Source organism: Amblyomma americanum, chromosome 2 (genome assembly GCF_052857255.1).
Source record: "Amblyomma americanum isolate KBUSLIRL-KWMA chromosome 2, ASM5285725v1, whole genome shotgun sequence".
Lineage (NCBI taxonomy): Eukaryota > Metazoa > Arthropoda > Arachnida > Ixodida > Ixodidae > Amblyomma > Amblyomma americanum.
The window spans coordinates 14,007,461-14,031,295 of NC_135498.1; the positions used below are offsets into that span (position 1 = coordinate 14,007,461).

General features: G+C 49.5%; 2 protein-coding genes across 2 annotated transcripts in view; one reads left to right on the top strand and one right to left on the bottom strand.

Annotated features, from left to right (window-relative positions):
* Positions 1-2,121: 2,121 nt before the first annotated feature.
* On the bottom strand, positions 2,122-4,034 carry LOC144119545 (Na(+)/citrate cotransporter-like). The gene is made up of 3 exons (XM_077652128.1): positions 3,958-4,034; positions 2,899-3,079; positions 2,122-2,340 (listed from the first exon to the last, which is right to left on the bottom strand). The coding sequence occupies exons 1-3, from the start codon at positions 4,032-4,034 to the stop codon at positions 2,122-2,124; spliced, it is 477 nt and encodes a 158-aa protein (XP_077508254.1).
* Positions 4,035-4,244: 210 nt separating this feature from the next.
* Positions 4,245-23,835, top strand: part of LOC144119546 (Na(+)/citrate cotransporter-like) — a 45,493-nt gene continuing 25,902 nt past the window's right edge. Inside the window, exons 1-4 of the mRNA XM_077652129.1 lie at positions 4,245-4,324; positions 18,832-19,012; positions 19,567-19,716; positions 22,689-22,804. Of these exons, the coding sequence (XP_077508255.1) occupies positions 4,245-4,324; positions 18,832-19,012; positions 19,567-19,716; positions 22,689-22,804 (527 nt within the window). The remainder of the gene's footprint in view (positions 4,325-18,831; positions 19,013-19,566; positions 19,717-22,688; positions 22,805-23,835) is intronic.

A 23,835-nucleotide genomic window follows, 5' to 3' on the forward strand; every position in this document is an offset into this window, starting at 1 on the left:
CTAGGCGTGCACAAACGGCGTAATCATCTTTTCACCGTTCCATGCATCGGCATGCGCGTTGTTTCGGCGTCGCGACTTTTGGCCGATGATGCCAGAGGCCGCTCGTGTCAAGCGCTGCCGCATGCAGTTAGAGAAACCATCTATCATTCGAGACCTTCGAAGGCACGCTTCTATTCGCATAGCCTGGTCCTATATCCTGCGCCCAGCTGCTAACGTTTCCGACGGAAAGTTTAGCAAAGTTAGGCTCTGAAGTCCTGCCCTAAAGTTCGAGAAACGTTTACATGATTCCACTGAGAACGGAGTCTTAAAACATTTAACGCTTATAAAGACCAGCGGCGCGCCAATCAGCGCACGAAAGGGCCGCAGCTGGCCTGGATTAGCTGGCTGAACAAAACAAAACTAAACAATTGGCGAGTTTTCCCGACCTAGAGGGAGCGCTTAAGTTTATCCAATATGTCGGCGCTATGGAAGACTGCTTCTCAGCGGAGGGTAGAATAGTGGTAATTTTAAATATTCACGATAAACTCGCGGTTGTATCTCGATGGTGGTGACTTAGGATGGGTCAACCTATCAATGCTCGACGATATAAACAGCCGGCGTTAGTGCGGAGCAGTGGACGGTGGGCACGTGCTTTGGAGAGAATTTGTAATCAGTAACATCGACGTTGCTTATTCGTACAGCTGGTGAATGAGAGAATTAGAAGCGCAGTTTCTTGCATTTGGCACAACAGGTAAGCAAGGCATACGCAACGGTCATGTGCCTTGCGCAGAAAACAAACCAGAGACGTTCTCATTGTCGAATTAGTGTTAACGGGTAAAGCTGCCCCAGTTTTGCGTTTTCTCATGCTCATAAATGTTGATGCCCACGCGCTGCTTTAGATGCTAACGTAGATTATTAATCTAGTGTAGAGGTGGAGGGCAAGGACAGTATGGTATGAACTTCGCTGCGAAATATTTTCTTGGAGCAACCGCGCCTTGCAATCTCTGTTCTTAGGCAGTGGAGGAGGCACGTGACTAATGTGAGGCCACTATGGCGCAATATTTTCGGCCGATTCAATTCCTTTCTCACCATCCACCTGTCTCAGTGAGTGTCTTCAGTCACAGCGAAGGCTCACGTTATATTTTCATTATGACACAAGCTAGGGTGGATGTGCAGGAAAATTAACTTCGTGCCGCAAGAGGCATGAAACACGTTTTGCAGCCTGTCACGCGCAGGTTGTTTATCAAGGGCCCTTTTCGTGCGACGCCTCTTATGTTTGGCAAGCGGAGCGATACATAAATGATAATTTCACACAGCGTGCTTCGTCCCTAGATGCAGCTGTTGCCCCCAACAGCAACCTGTCGCTGCACTACAAAAGCTGCTAGGGTGTTTACCATTTTTAAAGCGAAAGCTCTGCTCTTCACACTTCAACTCCAAAGGTCAAGTTTGTTGCGCGTTTGACCTTCAGCCGGCGGAGTGGTGGTGTGGAAAGTGACGTCATACCACGTGACTCGCTGGCACAGCCGCCACAGCTGCGCTCGCTCGGAGCCTCGTCGCTGTTGTACCACGTGACTAGCGGGGCTTATAACAGATGCTTCGCTGGCGCTCGGTCGCTTAGTCTCGCCATGGATGAAGCTCGCACCGGGCCGACTTCGGCGCCAAGCCATGCTAAACAGAGCTTTCGCTCGTATCACTAGGTTTAACAAGCACTCAACCTCTGCTAGTTTTTTTTTATCGGTGCGTCATCCTTAGGCATTACTCTGATGCATGGACAAGAGATATCTTTGAAGCCTGTGCTATCACGCGTAGAGCGGCATCATGTGTTGCAAACATTCAGTCTCGCTGTGCCGCCATGAGTTGGCGTATCTTAATTTATGAATTGCGAACCCTGAGCACTTGCTTTTTGGCGATGTTTTCTGTTCCTGCTCAAGCCTCTTGAGATGTATTTATGTGTTTGCGCAATGAATGCAGCCAGAGCTCGTGTGCGTCTGTTCTCTGCTGTCTCTTTTTTTTTTGCGCTATGTTCCTTCTTAAACTAGTTCGCGGTACCGCCGCAGCGTGGCGCCGATTTCGTTAAAAATCACCATTATATCGGGACTGTATTTCAGCATAGCGACAGAGGTCCTCCGATCATCGTCACGCCTACCGCTGCGCGCATGTCACGGGTGTGCGGCCGACAATATTCGAAGATGGCATCAATGAATAACATACGTTGAAGTATGAGGTGGTGGTTTCTTCCGTGGAGAGAATGCCCAGCAACGGGAAGAGAACGAGAGGCATGAGTGACGTCACCCCCAGCGGAAGCACAGCCGACACCCAGTAGATGGACATCCACAGCATGACGTAGGCGCACAGCATGGGCTGCATGGTATAGCACGCAACTGACAACTTGCTCAGCGCACAGATACGCCACCTGACGAAGCAGAGACCTGTGCTATCTGCCGGCGAAGCACAGGCACTCATTGGTACAGTATCAAAACAACAAGAAAACCTTAATGTCTACTAGCATAGCTATATATCATGTATATTTCATTAATTTTCACAACCGGCAAAACATTAATGCGCTCTGTGGTTGTATACGTTCACGTTTGAACAAGCTGACCGCTCAGCGTTCAGGAGACGAATATACTTGGGCGGTACATCCGCCCTAAAATGTATACGGCCCAAGGAGTTTGCTTTTTAGGCCTGCTGTATGCCTCGTTATGCGTACTTAGCTACCGTAATCTCTCGAAAGAGGAATGGCTTCACGTACTTAATGTTCCCAAGCTTTGGACTTCTATATTGTGTATGTGTTAGAGAGCCCCGGTAACCAGCTTAGAAGCAAACCTCTTGGTCTGTATACTTTTGGCGGGGGCTGTACCTCTCAGGGGCTCAGGGCATACAACAAGGCAGCTGAAATGTATCCATCCTGTGACTCACCTTGTGGCCTATGTAGACCATGGGCACAAAGAAGAGCAGGGGAATGGCCATGATGATGTGGCTCGACCAGTGCAGCAAAAATGAGGCCACCATGAGGCAGCCCGACGATGGCCGACATCCGGCGGGTTCCGAAGATGATCCTTCTTCTCTTCTTCGCCTCTGCGAGTGCACGTGGGCTTTCCTGCGCACCCAGAAGGCAAGGTGGCAGCAACCGAGATGATGATGGCGCTGTAACCCGTTCATATTTGGCCCCATCCGGCTGCTAAGGAATACGAAATTCTTGCTTGCTCTTCCTCGAAAGATTCGCTTACCGCAACAATAAGCTGACTAAAATGGCAGCTTGACTTTTTGGCAGTGTCTCCAGCACACATAAAAATATAAGCAAGGGGCTTAACACGGCCTAAACCTAAGTATACAAAGTGAAAGAAGGTTATGCGTAGTTATACTTGTCTAATTTCGGTCTTGCTAGGCTGTGGTGTAGCCGGCAACTAGACGCGTCTGGGCGTCTGTAACGTTGAGTACGTTCCGCACACTGGATAGGCAGCGCGCCCACCCTGACACCCTGGCAGGCGGCAGTTAATTTAGCGGCTGATCGCGAGAGGTTGCTCACCAAATGAACACTGCGACCCCTTGCTGCAGTGCCTCGTGTCTGCCGCAGTGTTGTCAGCGCTAACGCATGCAGCCCACATCTCTCTCTCTTACACCACCCGCCACGTACCTCAAAGCGCGACTGAGGCGTCCACTCAACCAGGGAGCCAGTTATACGTCCTTCCTTTCCTCAAAATCATCTGTGTCTAGAACGGTGTCAACGCCAACGCAAATGAACACAATGAACGCCGACGGCCCACAGAAACAGAGGCGAGCGGTCGGTTTCGGCGGCAGCGGCAGCGTCTAAGTGACGTCATAGCTGTCACGTGGTTTCTCCTCGGTTCAAGGTCAAACTCGCGCACACGGCGAAGAAGCTACGCAGGGGAGTAGTAAAAAGCTTTCGCTTTAACACACTGACGACCGAGTAAATCAATAAATGAAGGAGCAAGCATTGGAGATGTCTGCGCTTACTCCTGGGCTGCCATTAACAGCTTTCGCTGTAAATGTGCTTGCATCGGGTCCTGTGTCGCTTCCAGTATAAGCGACATGTTTCCCACGACAGGCTGCTTCTCTCGTGGTCTAAAGGAACTGTGTTGCGGTTAATTGTGTCTTCAAGGCTAAGCCGATAACCATCACATGTCGGTTCCTTCGGTCGTCTTATCGACGTTCACAAAGCGCTCACCTTCTCTCGTTCTCACCTGCGAACTGCCGCCCGAAAAAATATACAATCACTGGAGCTGACGCCCCGCAAGTTAAAGATGCATAGGAACGCGGTACACGAACTGCGGGGCAAGTGGCACCCACCCCGGTTCCACTCGGGGCATTCACAGACGGCTATGTGAGGTAATGCTCACCCGGGGTTTGAGAACACCCACTTGCAATCTTATTCTGGTCGTGTGCGTGTTAGCTTTGCGATACAGAAAATCAGGCTTTGAACAACTGAATTGTAAGAGCTTATTTTTCTTTCTTTTTTTTTGTAGCAAGAGCTGCACTACACTAGCGGGGATTTCAGTTTCCTTTTCTAGTATTCTTTCTAAGTTGTATTCCAACTTTTCTAGGATTCTTCTGCCGCTTCTTGTTTGCGCCAGCCTGTTTGCACCAGAAGGAACGCCTAGCGAAATGGAGCGGCGAAAGACTGACTTTGCAATTCGACTGAGCGAGTTCCACTTGGCCTGATGTAGCGTCGCGCCACTCCAGGTTTACCTATAGAACTAAACCACAGCCAATTTTTTTTTTCCGCCTTCATTCGGTTCTGAAACCCTGCTGAAGTAACGGAATAAGTGCAACGTGAAGATAATAAGAACGATTGAAGCGTTGTTTTCTTCACAGCAGGCGTTGTTTTAAACCAACACTGTTTGCTAATTAGGCAAGCTGTATTGTGGAAATCTTGGGATTCATTTTGGCCTCCAGGGGTTCTGGTACATGTACAGACATCTCGGCACAAAATTATTTGTTTTATATTTTATATGAATAAAATACAGAGACAGCGGCCGGAATCGAGCTCACCACCTTTGGCCACCGTGGAGCCTCTATGGAGTATACCACAAACATGACATGTGGATGAATCCGCTTGCCGGGAAAATATTAGCTCTGCAAAAGACTGCTGCTGATTCCATAATTCTTACTTATGCGCATGAGTTGATGTAGGTTGCACCTCGTAGTGAGGTCTATGTCGCCATTTCGGCTCTTCACAAGTCCTAAAAGTGTGCGAGAAATTAAACATGCACAGCGAGCTAAAGGACAGTGCATTTGACAGGACGCATAAATTGAAGTTTTCGACTATAGGTTGTTATGGATGTCTTCAAGGTACTCTGTGCCACAAGATAATTCAGTGCATTCTGTAAGTGCTGGAACGTCACTGCAGCGTGCACACGTCCGAGGCAGGTCACTTGGTCCTGCACTTGGAGGGCAGCCATTTCTTCCTGGTATCAGTAATAAAGTTCATTTGGCTGCAGAATTAAGCATAAAGGAGGTCGCCGGCTTGTCGGACAAGAGCCAGTTGATCCTCCAATGCGGAGGGCTCCAGCATGGTATACCAGAAAACAAAGGGAGGGTCAGGGTGTTGGTGTGACTGCATGAACTCTATAGTTCTCGCATTTACACGCGACTTAAACAGAAATTGTTGACAGTGCTCGCTAGCACAGAAACAGAGCTGATAATAATAATTGGTTTTTGGGGAAAGGAAATGGCGCAGTATCTGTCTCATATATCGTTGGACACCTGAACCGCGCCGTAAGGGAAGGGATAAGGGAGGGAGTGAAAGAAGAAAGTAAGAATGAGGTGCCGTAGTGGAGGGCTCCGGAATAATTTCGACCACCTGGGGATCTGATAAAGCGTTTTTTTTTACGAGTGGCGACGGGACAAAGGAAAAGGCAGTGTTCCGGGTTATCATAAAGGAACAGTTGGCACTAGACGCATCCAGACGGAAGTGGTAGAGACAGCGTGGCTGATCAGAACGCTGACAACTCGCGAGGTTATCGAGGCCCAGAAATAACACGTATAAGTGTAAAATGTGTTAGCAGGCCTTCTGTGGCCCCCTCATGCAACGGACATTGCGTTATCGAAGCTTGCAAATAAATTTTGTAGTTCTTGTAGAATGGGATCAGAGCGTCTTAGCAGAATTCGCTCGAGAGTTTGTTCTTTTCGCATCTGACCCGTGAAAATGTAATTGACCGAAGGAACTTCTTTGTTAACTACACCACGGGCGTACTTGTATGCAACTGTTGGAGAGGTGGTCTTATTTTGTCAAAGAATTTCCTATACCTTTTGTTTTTAATCCCCGTTGCTCACAGTTGCCAGCTAAGACACAAAACTCAGCGAGAGCTGTTTGTCCTAGCTTCTGATGGTGATTGCGTTTGTTTTAGACCGTTTTGTCGCGTGAGTATATACTCATGCTAGCCCTGCAGCAATATTACCCCACCAAGTGTGATGTCATGCATGACGTGACTAACGCTGTAATTTAGCACTGTACCGACTTCGTACCGACATCGACTCTGTAAACTCGGTACAAGTAAGGAATGCCGGCATGGTGCCATCACGCGTTCTTCTCGAAGTTCAAATAAACTGTTGCGACATTCAGAAGACCGAACTGCAGCAGAAGCTCATAATTACAAGAGGAGGCTGAAGGCAAACGGTTCACATGCTCTGTTTGCACACGAACAGTCATATATGTCCACGCCGACACAGAAATCGAGAAGTATTGGTTGCAAAATGGTTTCCTTTTAAGCTGAAAGCCTTTATAGTCTCATGACTCGCCAACGTGCCCGGTCGCGTTTCTGTCACGCTATAACTTTCACTCAAACTGATGACGTCATAAATGATGTAGTATGCCGTACCACAAAATCATCACTGACTGTATACATAGTAGCAGTTCAATTGGTTAGTTTATTAGTCAGTTAATCAATATTTAGTTATTAATTCACTTAATTGGCGATGTTAATTATTTAATTAGTCGCTGAGTTGGTAACCAGTTTCAGTTACCATATTATTATTAATAATAATTAGTTGACACTGACTAGTGATTAGTTATTTAGTCACTTAACTGGTAATTTGTTATAGTTAATTACTTTGGTGTAGTATACCGTAACTGGAAACTCGGGGCGCGTTGAATGCACTACGCATGCGCAAGGCGCCAACAGACGATGCACCTGTGCTTCAGTCTACAATCGCATAGTCTTTGATTAGTAGTTTCAGCACACAAGCAGCGACAGGGGCAGCAACACCACGTAAAAGGCTTTCGCCTCATCGAGCTTAAAATCCCCAGAGTGCCCCTTATTTTTATATTCCGAGTTTTTTTTTCACTTTCTTGCTTCATAATACAATTCATCTAGCGCGAGCTAATGTTTAGCGCGCTTCATGGTTTCTTCTGTCGTGCCATAATAATCAAACCAACAGCCAGCACTTCATCCGAGTTTCTTTTATGCAATCATTTGGACTCTTAATGAATCAATATATGCATTTAGAGCAATTTATGAGATGATATGCGATTTATTTTTCTTGTGATCTCAATATGTTACTTTTCGAGATTTTCAATACCATGCTACGAGTAAGCGCACGCATGCGCTTTCGAGCCCTTAGCAACTCCGCCCATTTTCTTCGGCGACCTTTCGATTGCGGCTTGTTTGCTTGCAGGCATGGCCAGGATTCTGGTTCATCCGCTCCTAGTTCACAACGCCGCCACCACGGGCCGCATGAAGTTGAGCTCCTCCTCCTTCTCTTACATTCTTCCTCCCGGTTTGAGAGAGAGACGCTAGTAAGCTTCGCCCATTGTCCGCTTTGTGTGTTCTCCCCTCAAGCCAAGCTCCTCGGGAGGGGGGCACCCTTCGCGTTTCTGTTGAAGGTCAAAACCGTAAGCACCGCGAAATCGTTACGAGGTAGCATAGTGAAGCTTTCGCATCAAAAGTGAAGGAAAATAATGTTGCCGGCCGTGGCAATTGCTATCTAATATCTTAACCACCCGAGCTGCAGCCGGCGGAGGAGAAAGGGAAATGATATCGAGGAGAAATATAAAGGGGAGCGATAGCAAGGAAGCACAGGATCGAGTATTCGGGTGTGGCTCAATCCCCGGTCCGCTTTCGAAGGGGGATGCCATTCACATACCTGGCTTAATATCTCATATGGGCCCTTGAGGCTTGGGTGTTACGCATATTTTTGAAAGTATGGCGGAGTGCTTGGCGTAACGCACTCTGGCACAGGTCAGCCCGGTATTGCACTGCCTCCGGGATTGGCCCGTGTCCTACGGGCTATTGCGCGCGCTTTTCTTCTGTCTCTTTACTCCCATCTTTCACCTCCTACTATCAGCACGCAGGCAGCTGGGCGTGGCTCCGCATTGAGCCAGTAAGCAAGCCCGTGCTTTTCCTTTCGTCCTTCTGTCGACAACTCAACTCAACTCGAAAAAAGGAAGCACAGGGGCTCGAGCTGTGTTTGGGTATCGTCGCCATCATCAACTTCCATTCGGGCGGCGTGAACTGATCAGCTTGGCTGGCCATTGCATTAGAGCAGCACGCCATCGCGCAGCCGAACACCACGCTGCAAGTTTTCTCCTTCACAGCTCGTCAGTAGACTTAATTGTTGTCCGTAATTTTTTTCCCCGTTGCGAAAAAACTTGACAATTATGGTGAGTCAGGTTATAACTGCAACCTCTTTCGAAAAAATAAAAACACTGACGTGTAAAAAAATGCGCAACACAATGTTCTTACTGATGCTTATACGGCCGCTAGTTCTGTTCTGTCACCAGTCATCAGATTTTCTGTACAGCAAAACACCATTTACCATGAAGACACAGACCGTCCCACGGGGAGAAGTTGGGTGCAGCGCTAAAAAAATTCTATTCCACGCATTATGCTCTGGACTCACTGAGTGATAGCTGGGCCTTGGCACAATTCTGGAACGTTTAGCCATATCTTGTGTGATGTGCATATATACCGCCAGTAGTTTTTGACAAATGGCCCCTCAAAGTCGGGCAAAGACGGGGCGTGTACACCGCTTCAACCCCAACCCGACTTCTTTCTTTTCTTGCACCGCAGTAAAGGAACAGACTAGGGGAGCCGCACAGTCAGCCCGTTTCGAACACGCTGGGTGGAAAAAAAAAAAACAGAAACGCGAAGGGTGCCCCCCTCCGGAGGAGCTTGGCTTGAGGGGAGGACACAAAAAGCGGACAATGGGCGAAGCTTACTAGCGTCTCTCTCTCAAACCGGGAGGAAGAATGTAAGAGAAGGAGGAGGAGCTCAACTTCATGCGGCCCGTGGTGGCGGCGTTGTGAACTAGGAGCGGATGAACCAGAATCCTGGCCATGCCTGCAAGCAAACGAGCCGCAATCGAAAGGTCGCCGAAGAAAATGGGCGGAGTTGCTAAGGGCTCGAAAGCGCATGCGTGCGCTTACTCGTAGCATGGTATTGAAAATCTCGAAAAGTAACATATTGAGATCACAAGAAAAATAAATCGCATATCATCTCATAAATTGCTCTAAATGCATATATTGATTCATTAAGAGTCCAAATGATTGCATAAAAGAAACTCGGATGAAGTGCTGGCTGTTGGTTTGATTATTATGGCACGACAGAAGAAACCATGAAGCGCGCTAAACATAAGCTCGCGCTAGATGAATTGTATTATGAAGCAAGAAAGTGAAAAAAACTCGGAATATAAAAATAAGGGGCACTCTGGGGATTTTAAGCTCGATGAGGCGAAAGCCTTTTACGTGGTGTTGCTGCCCCCGTCGCTGTTTGTGTGCTGAAACTACTAATCAAAGACTATGCGATTGTAGACTGAAGCACAGGTGCATCGTCTGCTGGCGCCTTGCGCATGCGTAGTGCATTCAACGCGCCCCGAGTTTCCAGTTACGGTATACTACACCAAAGTAATTAACTATAACAAATTACCAGTTAAGTGACTAAATAACCAATCACTAAGTCAGTGTCAACTAATTATTATTAATAATAATATGGTAACTGAAACTGGTTACCAACTCAGTGACTAATTAAATAATTAACGTCGCCAATTAAGTGAATGAATAACTATATATTGATTAACTGACTAATAAACTAACCAATTGAACTGCTACTATGTATACAGTCAGTGATGATTTTGTGGTACGGCATACTACATCATTCATGACGTCATCAGTTTGAGTGAAAGCTATAGCGTGACAGAAACGCGACCGGGCACGTTGGCGAGTCATGAGACTATAAAGGCTTTCAGCTTAAAAGGAAACCATTTTGCAACCAATACTTCTCGATTTCTGTGTCAGCGTGGACATATATGACTGTTCGTGTGCAAACAGAGCATGTGAACCGTTTGCCTTCAGCCTCCTCTTGTAATTATAAGCTTCTGCTGCAGTTCGGTCTTCTGAATGTCGCAACAGTTTATTTGAACTTCGAGAAGAACGCGTGATAGCACCATGCCGATGTCGATGTCGGTACGAAGTCGGTACAGTGCTAAATTACAGCGTTAGTCACGTCATGCATGACGTCACACTTGGTGAGGTACTACTGCTGCAGGGCTAGCATGCGTATATACTTACGCGACAAAACGGTCTAAAACAAACGTAATCACAATCAGAAGCTAGGACAAACAGCTCTCGCTGAGTTTTGTGTCTTAGCTGGCAACTGTGAGCAACGGGGATTAAAAAACAAAAGGTATAGGAAATTCTTTGACAAAATAAGACCACCTCTCCAACAGTTGCATACAAGTACGCCCGTGGTGTAGTTAACAAAGAAGTTCCTTCGGTCAATTACATTTGCACGGGTCAGATGCGAAAAGAACAAACTCTCGAGCGAATTCTGCTAAGACGCTCTGATCCTATTCTACAAGATCCCATTCTACAAGAACTACAAAATTTATTTGCAAGCTTCGATAAGGCAATGTCCGTTGCATGAGGGTGCCACAGAAGGTCTGCTAACACATTTTACACTTATACGTGTTATTTCTGGGCCTCGATAACCTCGCGAGTTGTCAGCGTTCTGATCAGCCACGCTGTCTCTACCACTTCCGTCTAGGTGCGTCTAGTGCCAACTGTTCCTTTATGATAAACCGGAACACTGCCTTTTCCTTTGTCCCGTCGCCACTCGTAAAAAAAAAACGCTTTATCAGATCCCCAGGTGGTCGAAATTATTCCGGAGCCCTCCACTACGGCACCTCATTCTTACTTTCTTCTTTCACTCCCTCCCTTATCCCTTCCCTTACGGCGCGGTTCAGGTGTCCAACGATATATGAGACAGATACTGCGCCATTTCCTTTCCCCAAAAACCAATTATTATTATCAGCTCTGTTTCTGTGCTAGTGAGCACTGTCAACAATTTCTGTTTAAGTCGCGTGTAAATGCGAGAACTATAGAGTTCATGCAGTCACACCAACACCCTGACCCTCCCTTTGTTTTCTGGTATACCATGCTGGAGCCCTCCGCATTGGAGGATCAACTGGCTCTTGTCCGACAAGCCGGCGACCTCCTTTACGCTTAATTCTGCAGCCAAATGAACTTTATTACTGATACCAGGACGAAATGGCTGTCCTCCAAGTGCAGGACCAAGTGACCTGCCTCGGACGTGTGCACGCTGCAGTGACGTTCCAGCACTTACAGAATGCACTGAATTATCCTGTGGCACAGAGTACCTTGAAGGTATCTATAACAACCTATAGTCGAAAACTTCACTTTATGCGTCCTGTCAAATGCACTGTCCTTTAGCTCGCTGTGCATGTTTAATTTCTCGCACACTTTTGGGACTTGTGAAGAGCCGAAATGGCGACATAGACCTCACTACGAGGTGCAACCTTCATCAACTTATGCGCATAAGTAAGAATTATGGAATCAGCAGCAGTCTTTTGTAGAGCTACTATTTTCCCGGCAAGCGGATTCATCCACATGTCATGTTTGTGGTATACTCCACAGAGGCTCCACGGTGGCCAAAGGTGGTGAGCTCGATTCCGGCCGCTGTCTCTGTATTTTATTCATATAAAATATAAAACAAATAATTTTGTGCCGAGATGTCTGTACATGCACCAGAACCCCTGGAGGCCAAAATGAATCCCAAGATTTCCACAATACAGCTTGCCTAATTAGAAAACAGTGTTGGTTTAAAACAACACCTGCTGTGAAGAAAACAACGCTTCAATCGTTCTTATTATCTTCACGTTGCACTTATTCCGTTACTTCAGCAGGGTTTCAGAACCGAATGAAGGCGGAAAAAAAAATTGGCTGTGGTTTAGTTCCATAGTTAAACCTGGAGTGGCGCGACGCTACATCAGGCCAAGTGGAACTCGCTCAGTCGAATTGCAAAGTCAGTCTTTCGCCGCTCCTTTTCGCTAGGCGTTGTTGCATTTGGGTTGCAAGCCCCAAAGGTAGCGTTGGCCTGGCGGCCTGGGGCAAAGCTGGAAACATCCGAAGGTGCCGGCAAAGGATGAGTCGACTGGCAACAGAACAACTTGTTTATTCCGGCATCTCAAAAGAGCAGCCGGTCAGGGCGACCACGTTACTCGAAGGGCGAAATCGAAGTCTCTCGTTGGCGTCCGGGGCAGCTCTCTTTATATACCCTCGGAGTCGAGGGCAAGAAGGAGCGGCTTGGGATGAGTCGCACAAGACGGCGACGCATGAACATGTTCAGGCGTGACGGGCGCGTCCGCCAGGCCGGCGCCGGTCAGACCTCCTCGCCTCCCAGTTGGGGAGCTCCTCTCCCCGGCTGCCGCGCTTTGACAAGCGTGGGCAAAACATGCACACACACACACACACGCACGCACGACGACACGTGGCACTGAAACCTGCCTGGACGCGCTTGGCGGGAGGCGTTGCGGCCGCGATGAACGAAGCCGCGGCGTCCGTTGCATCCGCGCCGGCTATACCGCGCGTCGAAGGCGAGACGTAACAGACCGCCCCGCCGGGAGAAGGAGATCCCGATGGTCAGGGGACTGCATCCGCTGTCAAGAGGGATGTCGCTCGATGATGCTCGAAATCAAAACCGATCGTCCCTCGACGTTGCTTGAGCGCAGCGCACAGAGAAGGCCTCGTTCTCGGGTTCAGGATCACATAGGACACTGCAAAGTCACTTCGGGAGAGTTGCCATTTTTGTGCTCGTTCCCAGCAAGCGTTAGAACTACGCCGAAACGCAACCGCTCAGTCAGCAAGCACGAGACAACCCTCACTAAGCTCTGCCAGGCTCTTTCCCCTTTTATACTACTGCCTAGTTCCTTACAGTAGTCAAGCAGCACTCAGAACGCGTCCACAAATTGGAAAATTGCACTAGAAAGCACATAATCACTTTGAAACACTAAACAAAAGCAATATGTTAAAAATCCTGCCTCAGGAAGAAAACATCAGTAACCAACAACTTTGAGGCGGATTCCTACGTTAGGGGCTTCGACTTAAGCCATCGGCGTTACCGTTGAGACTCCCCTTTTTGTAACGCACCTCAAAGGAATATTGTTGCAAAGCGAGGCTCCAGCGCAGGAGGCGGCCATTTTTGGGAGATATGGTCTGCAGCCATTGGAGAGGGCAGTGATCCGTCTCAATGATAAACCTCGAGCCGGCTAGGTAGCATGACAATTTCTGAACGGCCCACACGAGACACGCACACTCTTTCTCGGTGGCGCTGTACGCCTGCTCACGACAGGTCAGCTTACGACTAGCATACAGGACGGGGTGTTCCACTTCTCCATTGTCCCTTTGGCACAGTACAACGCCCATGCCTCGCTCACTAGCATCGCACTGAACAACGAACCCTTTGGTATAGTCTGGCGATCGTAGCACAGGCTGGCTTGTTAGGGCGCTCTTTAGGGCGCTAAAAGCTCTTTCCTTTGTCTCGCTCCAGACGACTGTTTGGGGCTCTGTTTTTCTTAGAGCATCCGTCAGGGGAGCCGCGATATCGGAGTACCTGGGGATGTACCTCTGATAGTAGCCGGCGACACCCAAGAACGACCGAATATCGGTCTTCGTGCGCGGTTGCGGGAAGTCTCGCACAGCGGCCACCTTTATTTCAGAGGGGCGGCGACGACCCTGTCCAATCACGTGACCGAGGTAGACAACCTCGGCCTGTGCTAATTGGCACTTGGGAGCCTTGACTGTCAAGCCCGCTTCGCGCAGGCGGGTTAGCACTGCCCGCAAGTGTGCCATATGCTCAGACCAGGAGGCGGAGAATATCGCTACGTCGTCTAAATACGGTAAAGCGAATTCTTCCTGTCCCCGCAACACTTTGTCCATGAGGCTTGAAAAGCAGTATGGCGCGTTCTTCAAACCAAAACTCAAAACTTTAGGACGGAATGTTCCCATTGGTGAAATGAACGCCGCATACCTACTAGCCTCTTCTGTAAGTGGAACCTGCCAATAACCCCTGACAAGATCTAGGGTGGAAATAAACTGAGCGCTACTAACTTTCTCAAGGCGCTCCTCGATGTTAGGGATCGGATAAATTTGATCCTTAGTGATGGAATTAAGCCTGCGGTAGTCGACGCAAGGACGAGGTTCCTTGCCCGGTACCTCAACTAAAATCAAGGGGGAGGTATAATCACTCTCACCCGCCTCAATAACACCGAGCTGTAGCATTTTCTTTACCTCAGCCTCCATAATATCGCGCTGGCGGGGTGACACCCGGTACGCCTTGGATCGTACTGGCTCTGGCGAGGTGAGTTCTATATCATGAGTAAGGACAGAAGTCCTACCAGGCCTCTCAGAGAACTGACCTTGAAACTCTTGTAAGAGTTGGTGTAGTTCGGTTTTCTGCTCAGGCGACAGCGGTGCTTTAATGATTAAGTCACTAATGACCTGATCAGTGTCTTCCCTGTTCGTCACTGAGCTTAGTCCCGGAAGCTCGACCGGAAGCTCTTCTAACTTTCCCTTGTCGGGCATTTCCTCTCCAGTACCTGGTGCCTTCAACGCTACAGGCTCAATTTTATCCAGTTCTGACGTGCACGGAATATCAGCTTGCTGCGCCTCCGACCCTTTCTCATTGTTCGACAACGTCGGCCCCGCAACTACCGCCTTTGCAGCGAGCTCCCGAACTCTCGGTCTAATTAAGGCCTGAACGCTAGCCTCACCAAACAAAAGCCCCTTCTCGCGCAGGAGGTGATCGGACCTGTTCGAAAATAGGTACGGGTACTGGGGGGGCAGCCTAGATGACACTACGGCCTCCGTCTCAAGTGCTCCGAAAGGTCCTTCAATAAGCACTTTTGCTACGGGCAGACACACGCTATGAGCTTCCACGGCTTGCTTAATCCATGCGCACTCGCCCGTGAACATATCGGGTTCTACGTAAGAGGGGTGAACTACATCCATTGTAGCTGCAGAATCACGAAGCACTCGGCACTCTTTCCCGTTCACGAGGAAGTCTCGCATGTAAGGCTCGAGAAGCTTCATGTTCTCGTCAGTGCTACATAATGACAAACACACGACTTCTCTTTTTGTTTCTGGACACTGCGCCGAAAAGTGACCCGGCTTCTGGCACGTATAACACACGCGCGCTTGCCTCCTCTCGAACCGCTTTCTGCGTTCGGCTTCGGCTGCCGCCGTCTCCTTACGTTCGGTCGGACTGCTTTCACTCGCATCCGCACTACGTGTGTCCCCCCTTGCTCTCATGGGTGTGAACTTCGGCCTCTCAGACTTGGAGCCAAATTCACCCTTTTGACCGTCCTTAGCTCCGCGAGCCCGACGCGTCACAAACTCCTCGGCTAGCTCGGCGGCTTTAGCCACTGTACTAACGTCTGGCCTATCCAAGACCCAATACCGCACGCTCTCAGGTAACCGACTATAAAACTGTTCCAGCCCGAAACACTGCAGAATTTTCTCGTGGTCACCAAACGCTTTCTCTTCTTTGAGCCACTCCTGCATGTTTGACATAAGCCTGTAGGCAAACTCTGTATATGACTCATTTCTGCCTTTTTCATTTTCCCGAAACTTCCGACGGAACGCCTCCGCTGACAGCCTGTACTTTTTTAGCAGACTTGATTTCACTTGGTCGAAATCCTCTGCCTCCTCTCTCTTCAAGCGAGCGACTACGTCGGCCGCCTCGGCGGGTAACAAAGTGAGCAAGCGCTGTGGCCACGTTTCCCGAGAGAACCCCTGCTTCTCGCACGTTCGCTCAAAGTTAACCAGGAACAAACCAATGTCCTCTCCAAGCTTAAACGGCCGCATCAGGTCAGTCATTTTGAACGATACCCGTTCTCCTGCACCGTGTGCCTGACTTCCATTACGAGCGCGTTCCATCTCTACCTCGAGACGCTTCATTTCCAAAGCGCGCTCTTCTTTCTCTTTATCTTTTTGATCTTTACGTTCGCGCTCGTCTTTCTCTTTTTGCTCTTTACGCTCGCGCTCCTCTTTTTGCTCCCTCTCCTCAATGGTCTCAAGGCATTCCGACAGCTCGTCATCCTCAGCCTCCAACTCAAGAATAGCCCTTAGCAGTTCTGGTTTTCTGAGTTTGTCTGAGACATCCAGACCCAACTCTCTTGCAAGCTCCAGCAATTTCGGTTTGCGCAACGACTTCAAATCCATGGCTGCTCCGAATGCTGCTTTCTCTACTGCCTACTATTGTCTTGCCGCAAACTAACCCGGCAGCAACGACAACCACAATTACCAGCTCTGTTTCTGACACTAACAAAAGCCTGGCAAAACTCAGAAGAAGAAAGTCCCGCACTCACCAAACCTCGCAGCCAAGAATTCAGCGCAGTCGTTCCGCTGCAGGCAACCAGTCATCACACAGGGCTCGTTGCACTGCTCCCGGATGGTCGTTGAGCTGCTCAGCATACAGTTGACCGCATATCTTCGCTGCTGGCCTCCGTTGTCGGGATCTCACCGCTGGCAACCAGTTGTTGCATTTGGGTTGCAAGCCCCAAAGGTAGCGTTGGCCTGGCGGCCTGGGGCAAAGCTGGAAACATCCGAAGGTGCCGGCAAAGGATGAGTCGACTGGCAACAGAACAACTTGTTTATTCTGGCATCTCAAAAGAGCAGCCGGTCAGGGCGACCACGTTACTCGAAGGGCGAAATCGAAGTCTCTCGTTGGCGTCCGGGGCAGCTCTCTTTATATACCCTCGGAGTCGAGGGCAAGAAGGAGCGGCTTGGGATGAGTCGCACAAGACGGCGACGCATGAACATGTTCAGGCGTGACGGGCGCGTCCGCCAGGCCGGCGCCGGTCAGACCTCCTCGCCTCCCAGTTGGGGAGCTCCTCTCCCCGGCTGCCGCGCTTTGACAAGCGTGGGCAAAACATGCACACACACACACACGCACGCACGACGACACGTGGCACTGAAACCTGCCTGGACGCGCTTGGCGGGAGGCGTTGCGGCCGCGATGAACGAAGCCGCGGCGTCCGTTGCATCCGCGCCGGCTATACCGCGCGTCGAAGGCGAGTCGTAACAGCGTGCCTTCTGGTGCAAACAGGCTGGCGCAAACAAGAAGCGGCAGAAGAATCCTAAAAAAGTTGGAATACAACTTAGAAAGAATACTAGAAGAGGAAACTGAAATCCCCGCTAGTGTAGTGCAGCTCTTGCTACAAAAAAAAAGAAAGAAAAATAAGCTCTTACAATTCAGTTGTTCAAAGCCTGATTTTCTGTATCGCAAAGCTAAAACGCACACGACCAGAATAAGATTGCAAGTGGGTGTTCTCAAACCCCGGGTGAGCATTACCTCACATAGCCGTCTGTGAATGCCCCGAGTGGAACCGGGGTGGGTGCCACTTGCCCCGCAGTTCGTGTACCGCGTTCCTATGCATCTTTAACTTGCGGGGCGTCAGCTCCAGTGATTGTATATTTTTTCGGGCGGCAGTTCGCAGGTGAGAACGAGAGAAGGTGAGCGCTTTGTGAACGTCGATAAGACGACCGAAGGAACCGACATGTGATGGTTATCGGCTTAGCCTTGCAGACACAATTAACCGCAACACAGTTCCTTTAGACCAGGAGGGAGGCAGCCTGTCGTGGGAAACATTTCGCTTATACTGTAAGCGACACAGGACCCGATGCAAGCACATTTACAGCGAAAGCTGTTACTGGCAGCCCAGGAGTAAGCGCAGACATCTCCAATGAATGCTCCTTCATTTAATGATCTACTCGGGCGTCAGTGTGTTAAAGCGAAAGCCTTTTACTACTCCCCTCCGTAGCTTATTCGCCGTGTGCGCGAGTTTGACCTTGAACCGAGGAGAAACCACGTGACAGCTATGACGTCACTTAGACGCCGCTGCCGCCGAAACCGACCGCTCGCCTCTGTTTCTGTGGGCCGTCGGCGTTCATTGTGTTCATTTGCGTTGGCGCTGACACCGTTCTAGACACAGATTATTTTGAGGAAAGGAAGGACGCATAGTGGCTCCCTGGTTGAGTGGACGCCTCAGTCGCGCTTTGAGGTACGTGGCGGTGGTGAGACAGAGAGAGATGTGGGCTGCATGCGTTAGCGCTGACAACGCTGCGGCAGACACGTGGCACTGCAGCAATGGGCCGCAGTGTTCATTTGGTGAGCAACCTCTCGCAATCAGCCACTAATTTAACCGCCGCATGCCAGGGTGTCAGGGGGGGCGCGCTGCCTATCGTGTGTGCGGAACGTACTCAACGTTACAGACACCAAGCAACGTCTAGTTGCCCGATAGACCATAACTTAGCAAGACCGAAATTAGACAAGTATAACTACGCATAACCTTCTTTCACTTTGTCTACTTAGGTTTAGCCGTGTTAAGCCCTTGCTTATATTTTTATGTGTGCTGGAGACACTGCCAAAAAGTCAAGCTGCCATTTTAGTCAGCTTATTGTTGCGGTAAGCGAATCTTTCGAGGAAGAGCAAGCAAGAATTTCGTATTCCTTAGCAGCCGGATGGGGCCAAACATGAACGGGTTACAGCGCCATCATCATCTCGGTTGTCGCCACCTTGCCTTCTGGGTGCGCAGGAAAGCCCACGTGCACTCGCAGAGGCGAAGAAGAGAAGAAGGATCATCTTCGGAACACGCCGGATGTCGGCCATCGTCGGGCTGCCTCATGGTGGCCTCATTTTTGCTGCACTGGTCGAGCCACATCATCATGGCCATTCCCCTGCTCTTCTTTGTGCCCATGGTCTACATAGGCCACAAGGTGAGTCACAGGATGGACACATTTCAGCTGCCTTGTTGTATGCCCTGAGCCCCTGAGATGTAGAGCCCCCGTCAAAAGTATACAGACCAAGAGGTTTGCTTCTAAGCTGGTTACCGGGGCTCTCTAACACATACACAATATAGAAGTCCAAAGCTTGGGAACATTAAGTACGTGAAGCCATTCCTCTTTCGAGAGATTACGGTAGCTGAGTACGCATAACGAGGCATACAGCAGGCCTAAAAAGCAAACTCCTTGGGCCGTATACAGTTGACGGCGCATGTACCGCTCAAGTATATTCGTCTCCTGAACGCTGAGCGGTCAGCTTGTTCAAACGTGAACGTATACAGCCACAGAGCGCATTAATGTTTTTCCGGTTGTGAAAATGAATGAAATATACATGATATAACTATGCTACTAGACTAAGGTTCTCTTGTTGTTTTGATACTGTACCAATGAGTGCCTGTGCTTCGCCGGCAGATAGCACAGGTCTCTGCTTCGTCAGGTGGCGTATCTGTGCGCTGAGCAAGTTGTCAGTTGCGTGCTATACCATGCAGCCCATGCTGTGCGCCTACGTCATGCTGTGGATGTCCATCTACTGGGTGTCGGCTGTGCTTCCGCTGGGGGTGACGTCACTCATGCCTCTCGTTCTCTTCCCGTTGCTGGGCATTCTCTCCACGGAAGAAACCACCACCTCATACTTCAACGTATGTTGTTCATTGATGCCATCTTCGAATATTGTCGGCCGCACACCCGTGACATGCGCGCAGCGGTAGGCGTGACGATGATCGGAGGACCTCTGTCGCTATGCTGAAATACAGTCCCGATATAATGGTGATTTTTAACGAAATCGGCGCCACGCTGCGGCGGTACCGCGAACTAGTTTAAGAAGGAACATAGCGCAAAAAAAACAGACAGCAGAGAACAGACGCACACGAGCTCTAGCTGCATTCATTGCGCAAACACATAAATACATATCAAGAGGCTTGAGCAGGAACAGAAAATATCGCCAAAAAGCAAGTGCTCAGGGTTCGCAGTTCATAAATTAAGATACGCCAACTCATGGCGGCACAGCGAGACTGAATGTTTAAAGCAACACATGATGCCACTCTACGCGTGATAGCACAGGCTTCAAAGATATCTGTTGTCCGTGCATCGGAGTAATGCCTAAGGATGACGCACCGATAAAAAAAAAAACTCGCAGAGGTTGAGTGCTTGTTAAACCTAGTGATACGAGCGAAAGCTCTGTTTTAGCCGCCGCGGTGGCTGAGTGGTTATGGCGCTCGGCTGCCGGCCCGAAAAACGCGGGTTCGATCCCGGCCGCGGCGGTCGAATTTCGATGGAGGCGAAATCCTAGAGCCCTGTGTGCTGTGCGATGTCAGTACACGTTAAAGAACTCCAGGTGGTCGAAATTTCCGTATCCCTTCAGTACGGCGTCTCTCATAGCCTGAGTCGCTTTGGGACGTTAAACCCCCCTAAACCCTAAACCTAAACGAAAGCTCTGTTTAGCATGGCTTGGCGCCGGAGTCGGCCCGGTGCGCGCTTCATCCATTGCGAGACTAAAGCGACCGAACACCATCGAAGCATCTGTTATAAGCCCCGCTAGTCACGTGGTACAACAGCGACGAGGCTCCGAGCGAGCGCAGCTGTGGCGGCTGTGCCAGCGAGTCACGTGGTATGACGTCACTTGCCACACCTCCACTCGGCCGGCTCAAGGTCAAACGCGCAACAAACTTGACCTTGGGAGTTGTAGTGTGAAGAGCAGAGCTTTCGCTTTAAAAATGGTAAACACCCTAGCAGCTTTTGTAGTGCAGCGACAGGTTGCTGTTGGGGGCAACAGCAGCATCTCGGGACGAAGCATGCTGTCTGAAATTATCATTTATGTATCGCTCCGCTTGCCAAACATAAGAGGCGCCGCACGAAAACGGCCCTTGATAAACAACCTGCGCGTGACAGGCTGCAAAACGTGTTTCATGCCTCTTGCGGCACGAAGTTAATTATCCTGCACATCCACAATAGCTTGTGTCATAATGAAAATATAACGTGAGCCTTCGCTGTGACTGAAAACACTCACTGAGACAGGTGGATGGTGAGAAAGGAATTGAATCGGGAGAAAATATTGCGCCATAGTGGCCTCAAATTAGTCACGTGCCTCCTCCACTGCCTAAGAACAGAGATTGCAAGGCGCGGTTGCTCCAAGAAAATATTTCGCAGCGAAATTCATACCATATTGTCCTTGCCCTCCACCTCTACACTAGATTAATAATCTACGTTAGCATCTAAAGTAGCGCGTGGGCATCAAAATTTATGAGCATGAGAAAACGCAAAACTGGGGCAGCTTTACCCGTTAACACTAATTCGACAATGAGAACGTCTCTGGTTTGTTTTCTGCGCAAGGCACATGACCGTTGCGTATGCCTTGCTTACCTGTTGTGCCAAATGCAAGAAACTGCGCTTCTAATTCTCTCATTCACCAGCTGTACGAATAAGCAACGTCGATGTTACTGATTACAAATTCTCTCCAAAGCACGTGCCCACCGTCCACTGCTCCGCACTAACGCCGGCTGTTTATATCGTCGAGCATTGATAGGTTGACCCATCCTAAGTCACCACCATCGAGATACAACCGCGAGTTTATCGTGAATATTTAAAATTACCTCGTTTCTACCCTGCTCTCAGAAGCAGTCCTCCATAGCGCCGACATATTGGATAAACTGAAGCGCCCACTCTAGGCGGTGAAAAATCATCAATTCTTCCGTTTTCTGAACTTGAGCCAGCTAATCCAGGCCAGCAGCGGGCCCTTTCGTGCGCTGATTGGCGCTCCGCTGGTCTGTATAAGCCTTAAATGTTTTAAAACTCCGTTCTCAGTGGAATCATGCAAACGTTTTCCTAACTTAAGGCCATGACTTTAGAGCCTAGCTTTGCTAAACTTTCCGTCTGAAACGTTCGCAGCTGGGCGCAGGATATAGGACCAGCTATGCGAATAGAAGCGTGCCTTCGAAGGTCTCGAATGATAGCTGGTTTCTCTAACTGCATTCGGCAGCGCTTGACACGAGCGGCCTCTGGCATCATCGCCCGAAAGTCGCGACGCCGAAACAACGCGCATGCCGATGCATGGAACGGTGAAAAGATGATTACGCCGTTTGTGGACGCCTAGCTTTGTGCAAAACAGCGAACAGATGCAGAGCAGTTGTCGAAGAAAGCCTAGCGCCGCTAAACATTCCGTGAAATAGATCCATCGTTGGAAGAGGAAAAACACCGGAGGCTGCAGAAAGGCTCCCGGAACTCAAGTGAATTTTTCTAGTAGCAGAAATGCTATTTTTTGGCACAACAATGACGTAGTCATAGAAAATACACTTGCAGCAAGCTCAGAGATTTGTATGGTCGAGGTGGGAGAGGTTTTTCGCAGTAGCTGCAGCCCCCCAAGAGCGCTGCGCATTCTCATGATTTGTTATAGCAACGGAGCAGACGCTATATATGCTCTCGGATCCCTAATTTGTGGCCAACTGGCATGGTGGAGCCCTTCATTCCGGTTGTAGAAATGGTGACGGCGAGCCTCTCCTAAATTGTTTGGTACTTCCATGATTCGAGCGAACTCTATACCGCGTGGCTTAAGTCCAGTCAATTAACGCCTCAGGCGCTGATCGCTTCCTCGACGCTTTTCACATCCTCCTCGCAGGAAGTGGGCACGGTCCTCTTGGGCTCCATGATGTTCGTCGCCGCGCTGACGAAGACTGGGCTCGCGAAGCGTGTGGCCCTGCGCATGCTGTACGCTCTGGGCACCAGCAATTCCAGGTACAGCGCATGCACTCCCTCGATGGAAAGAAACGCCAACAAGCCGACGCCAATACGCTCCGCTGTTGGAATTTCACCGCGTTTTTACTTCGGTGACAGCAAAAAGACCCTAGACTCGTCCGTGATACATTCTAGGATGACTCTAACGTTTTTTTCCTACCACCCAGGTAAAAGCGCGATGAAAATAAATTCCAACAGCGGCACCTCTGTTTTCTGGCAGGCCCACGTTATGTGATAGTGCGGAGCAATGGGAAGGAATGCTCTCCAGCGACCGTCAGGACGTCCAACTTGGGCTGATCCGGCGAGCACAGCTGGCAGCGGCATCCAGCGGAGCCCTGGACTAGGGGCAGACGACCACTGATAAGAAGACGGACATTCCTTCCTTCCTTCCTTCCTTCCTTCCTTCCTTCCTTCCTTCCTTCCTTCCTTCCTTCCTTCCTTCCTTCCTTCCTTCCTTCCTTCCTTCCTTCCTTCCTTCCTTCCATCCTTCCATCCTTCCTTCCTTCCTTCCAACAGCGGCACATGTTGGCGCCGGGCTGTTCGGGTTTCTTTCCATCGAGGTAGTAAGCTCCATATGTTCAGGGGCTCTAGGCACCGGTTTTACTATGGTGATGCACTCTGGTCCATTTTCGCTCACTAATCCGTTTTTGCTGCGATGGTTGTAAAGGGAGCATCTCACGAGGATTTCGCAGTCTGTGAGATGGGCGTAACGAAGGTCGCTTACTCCCTTCTGGTCACAATTGAAAAATGGTGGGATCGGGATGTGTAATCTGTCCTGTGTTGAAAACATGACTTCAGTTATAATCTGATGAAGTGGGCGTGCTTCGCATGGAATTTGTGTGTCGGGTAGCGTTTTTTTTTTCAAAAGTAAGGTTAGATGGGAGAGGGAGAAATGCTCTAACTTTAGTGAGCATGAACACAAATGTGTTTCGCTTGTAAGTTTGTGCTTCAGTCTTCGCGTACTGCAGTGGGTGCAATCTCTGCAGCGCTGAACACTGGCGAAGTCGGGTTTTCTCCGTGTGTGCAGTATA

Excerpts from the sequence above, each read along its gene's own strand:
- LOC144119545 (XM_077652128.1), bottom strand. The coding sequence starts at position 4,034 with ATGTCGCTTATACTGGAAGCGACACAGGACCCGATGCAAGCACATTTA. Across the intron at positions 3,080-3,957 it reads CTGTTAATGGCAGCCCAGGA|GAAAGCCCACGTGCACTCGC; the intron begins GTAAGCGCAGAC and ends CTGGGTGCGCAG. Across the intron at positions 2,341-2,898 it reads TGGTCTACATAGGCCACAAG|CCCATGCTGTGCGCCTACGT; the intron begins GTGAGTCACAGG and ends TATACCATGCAG.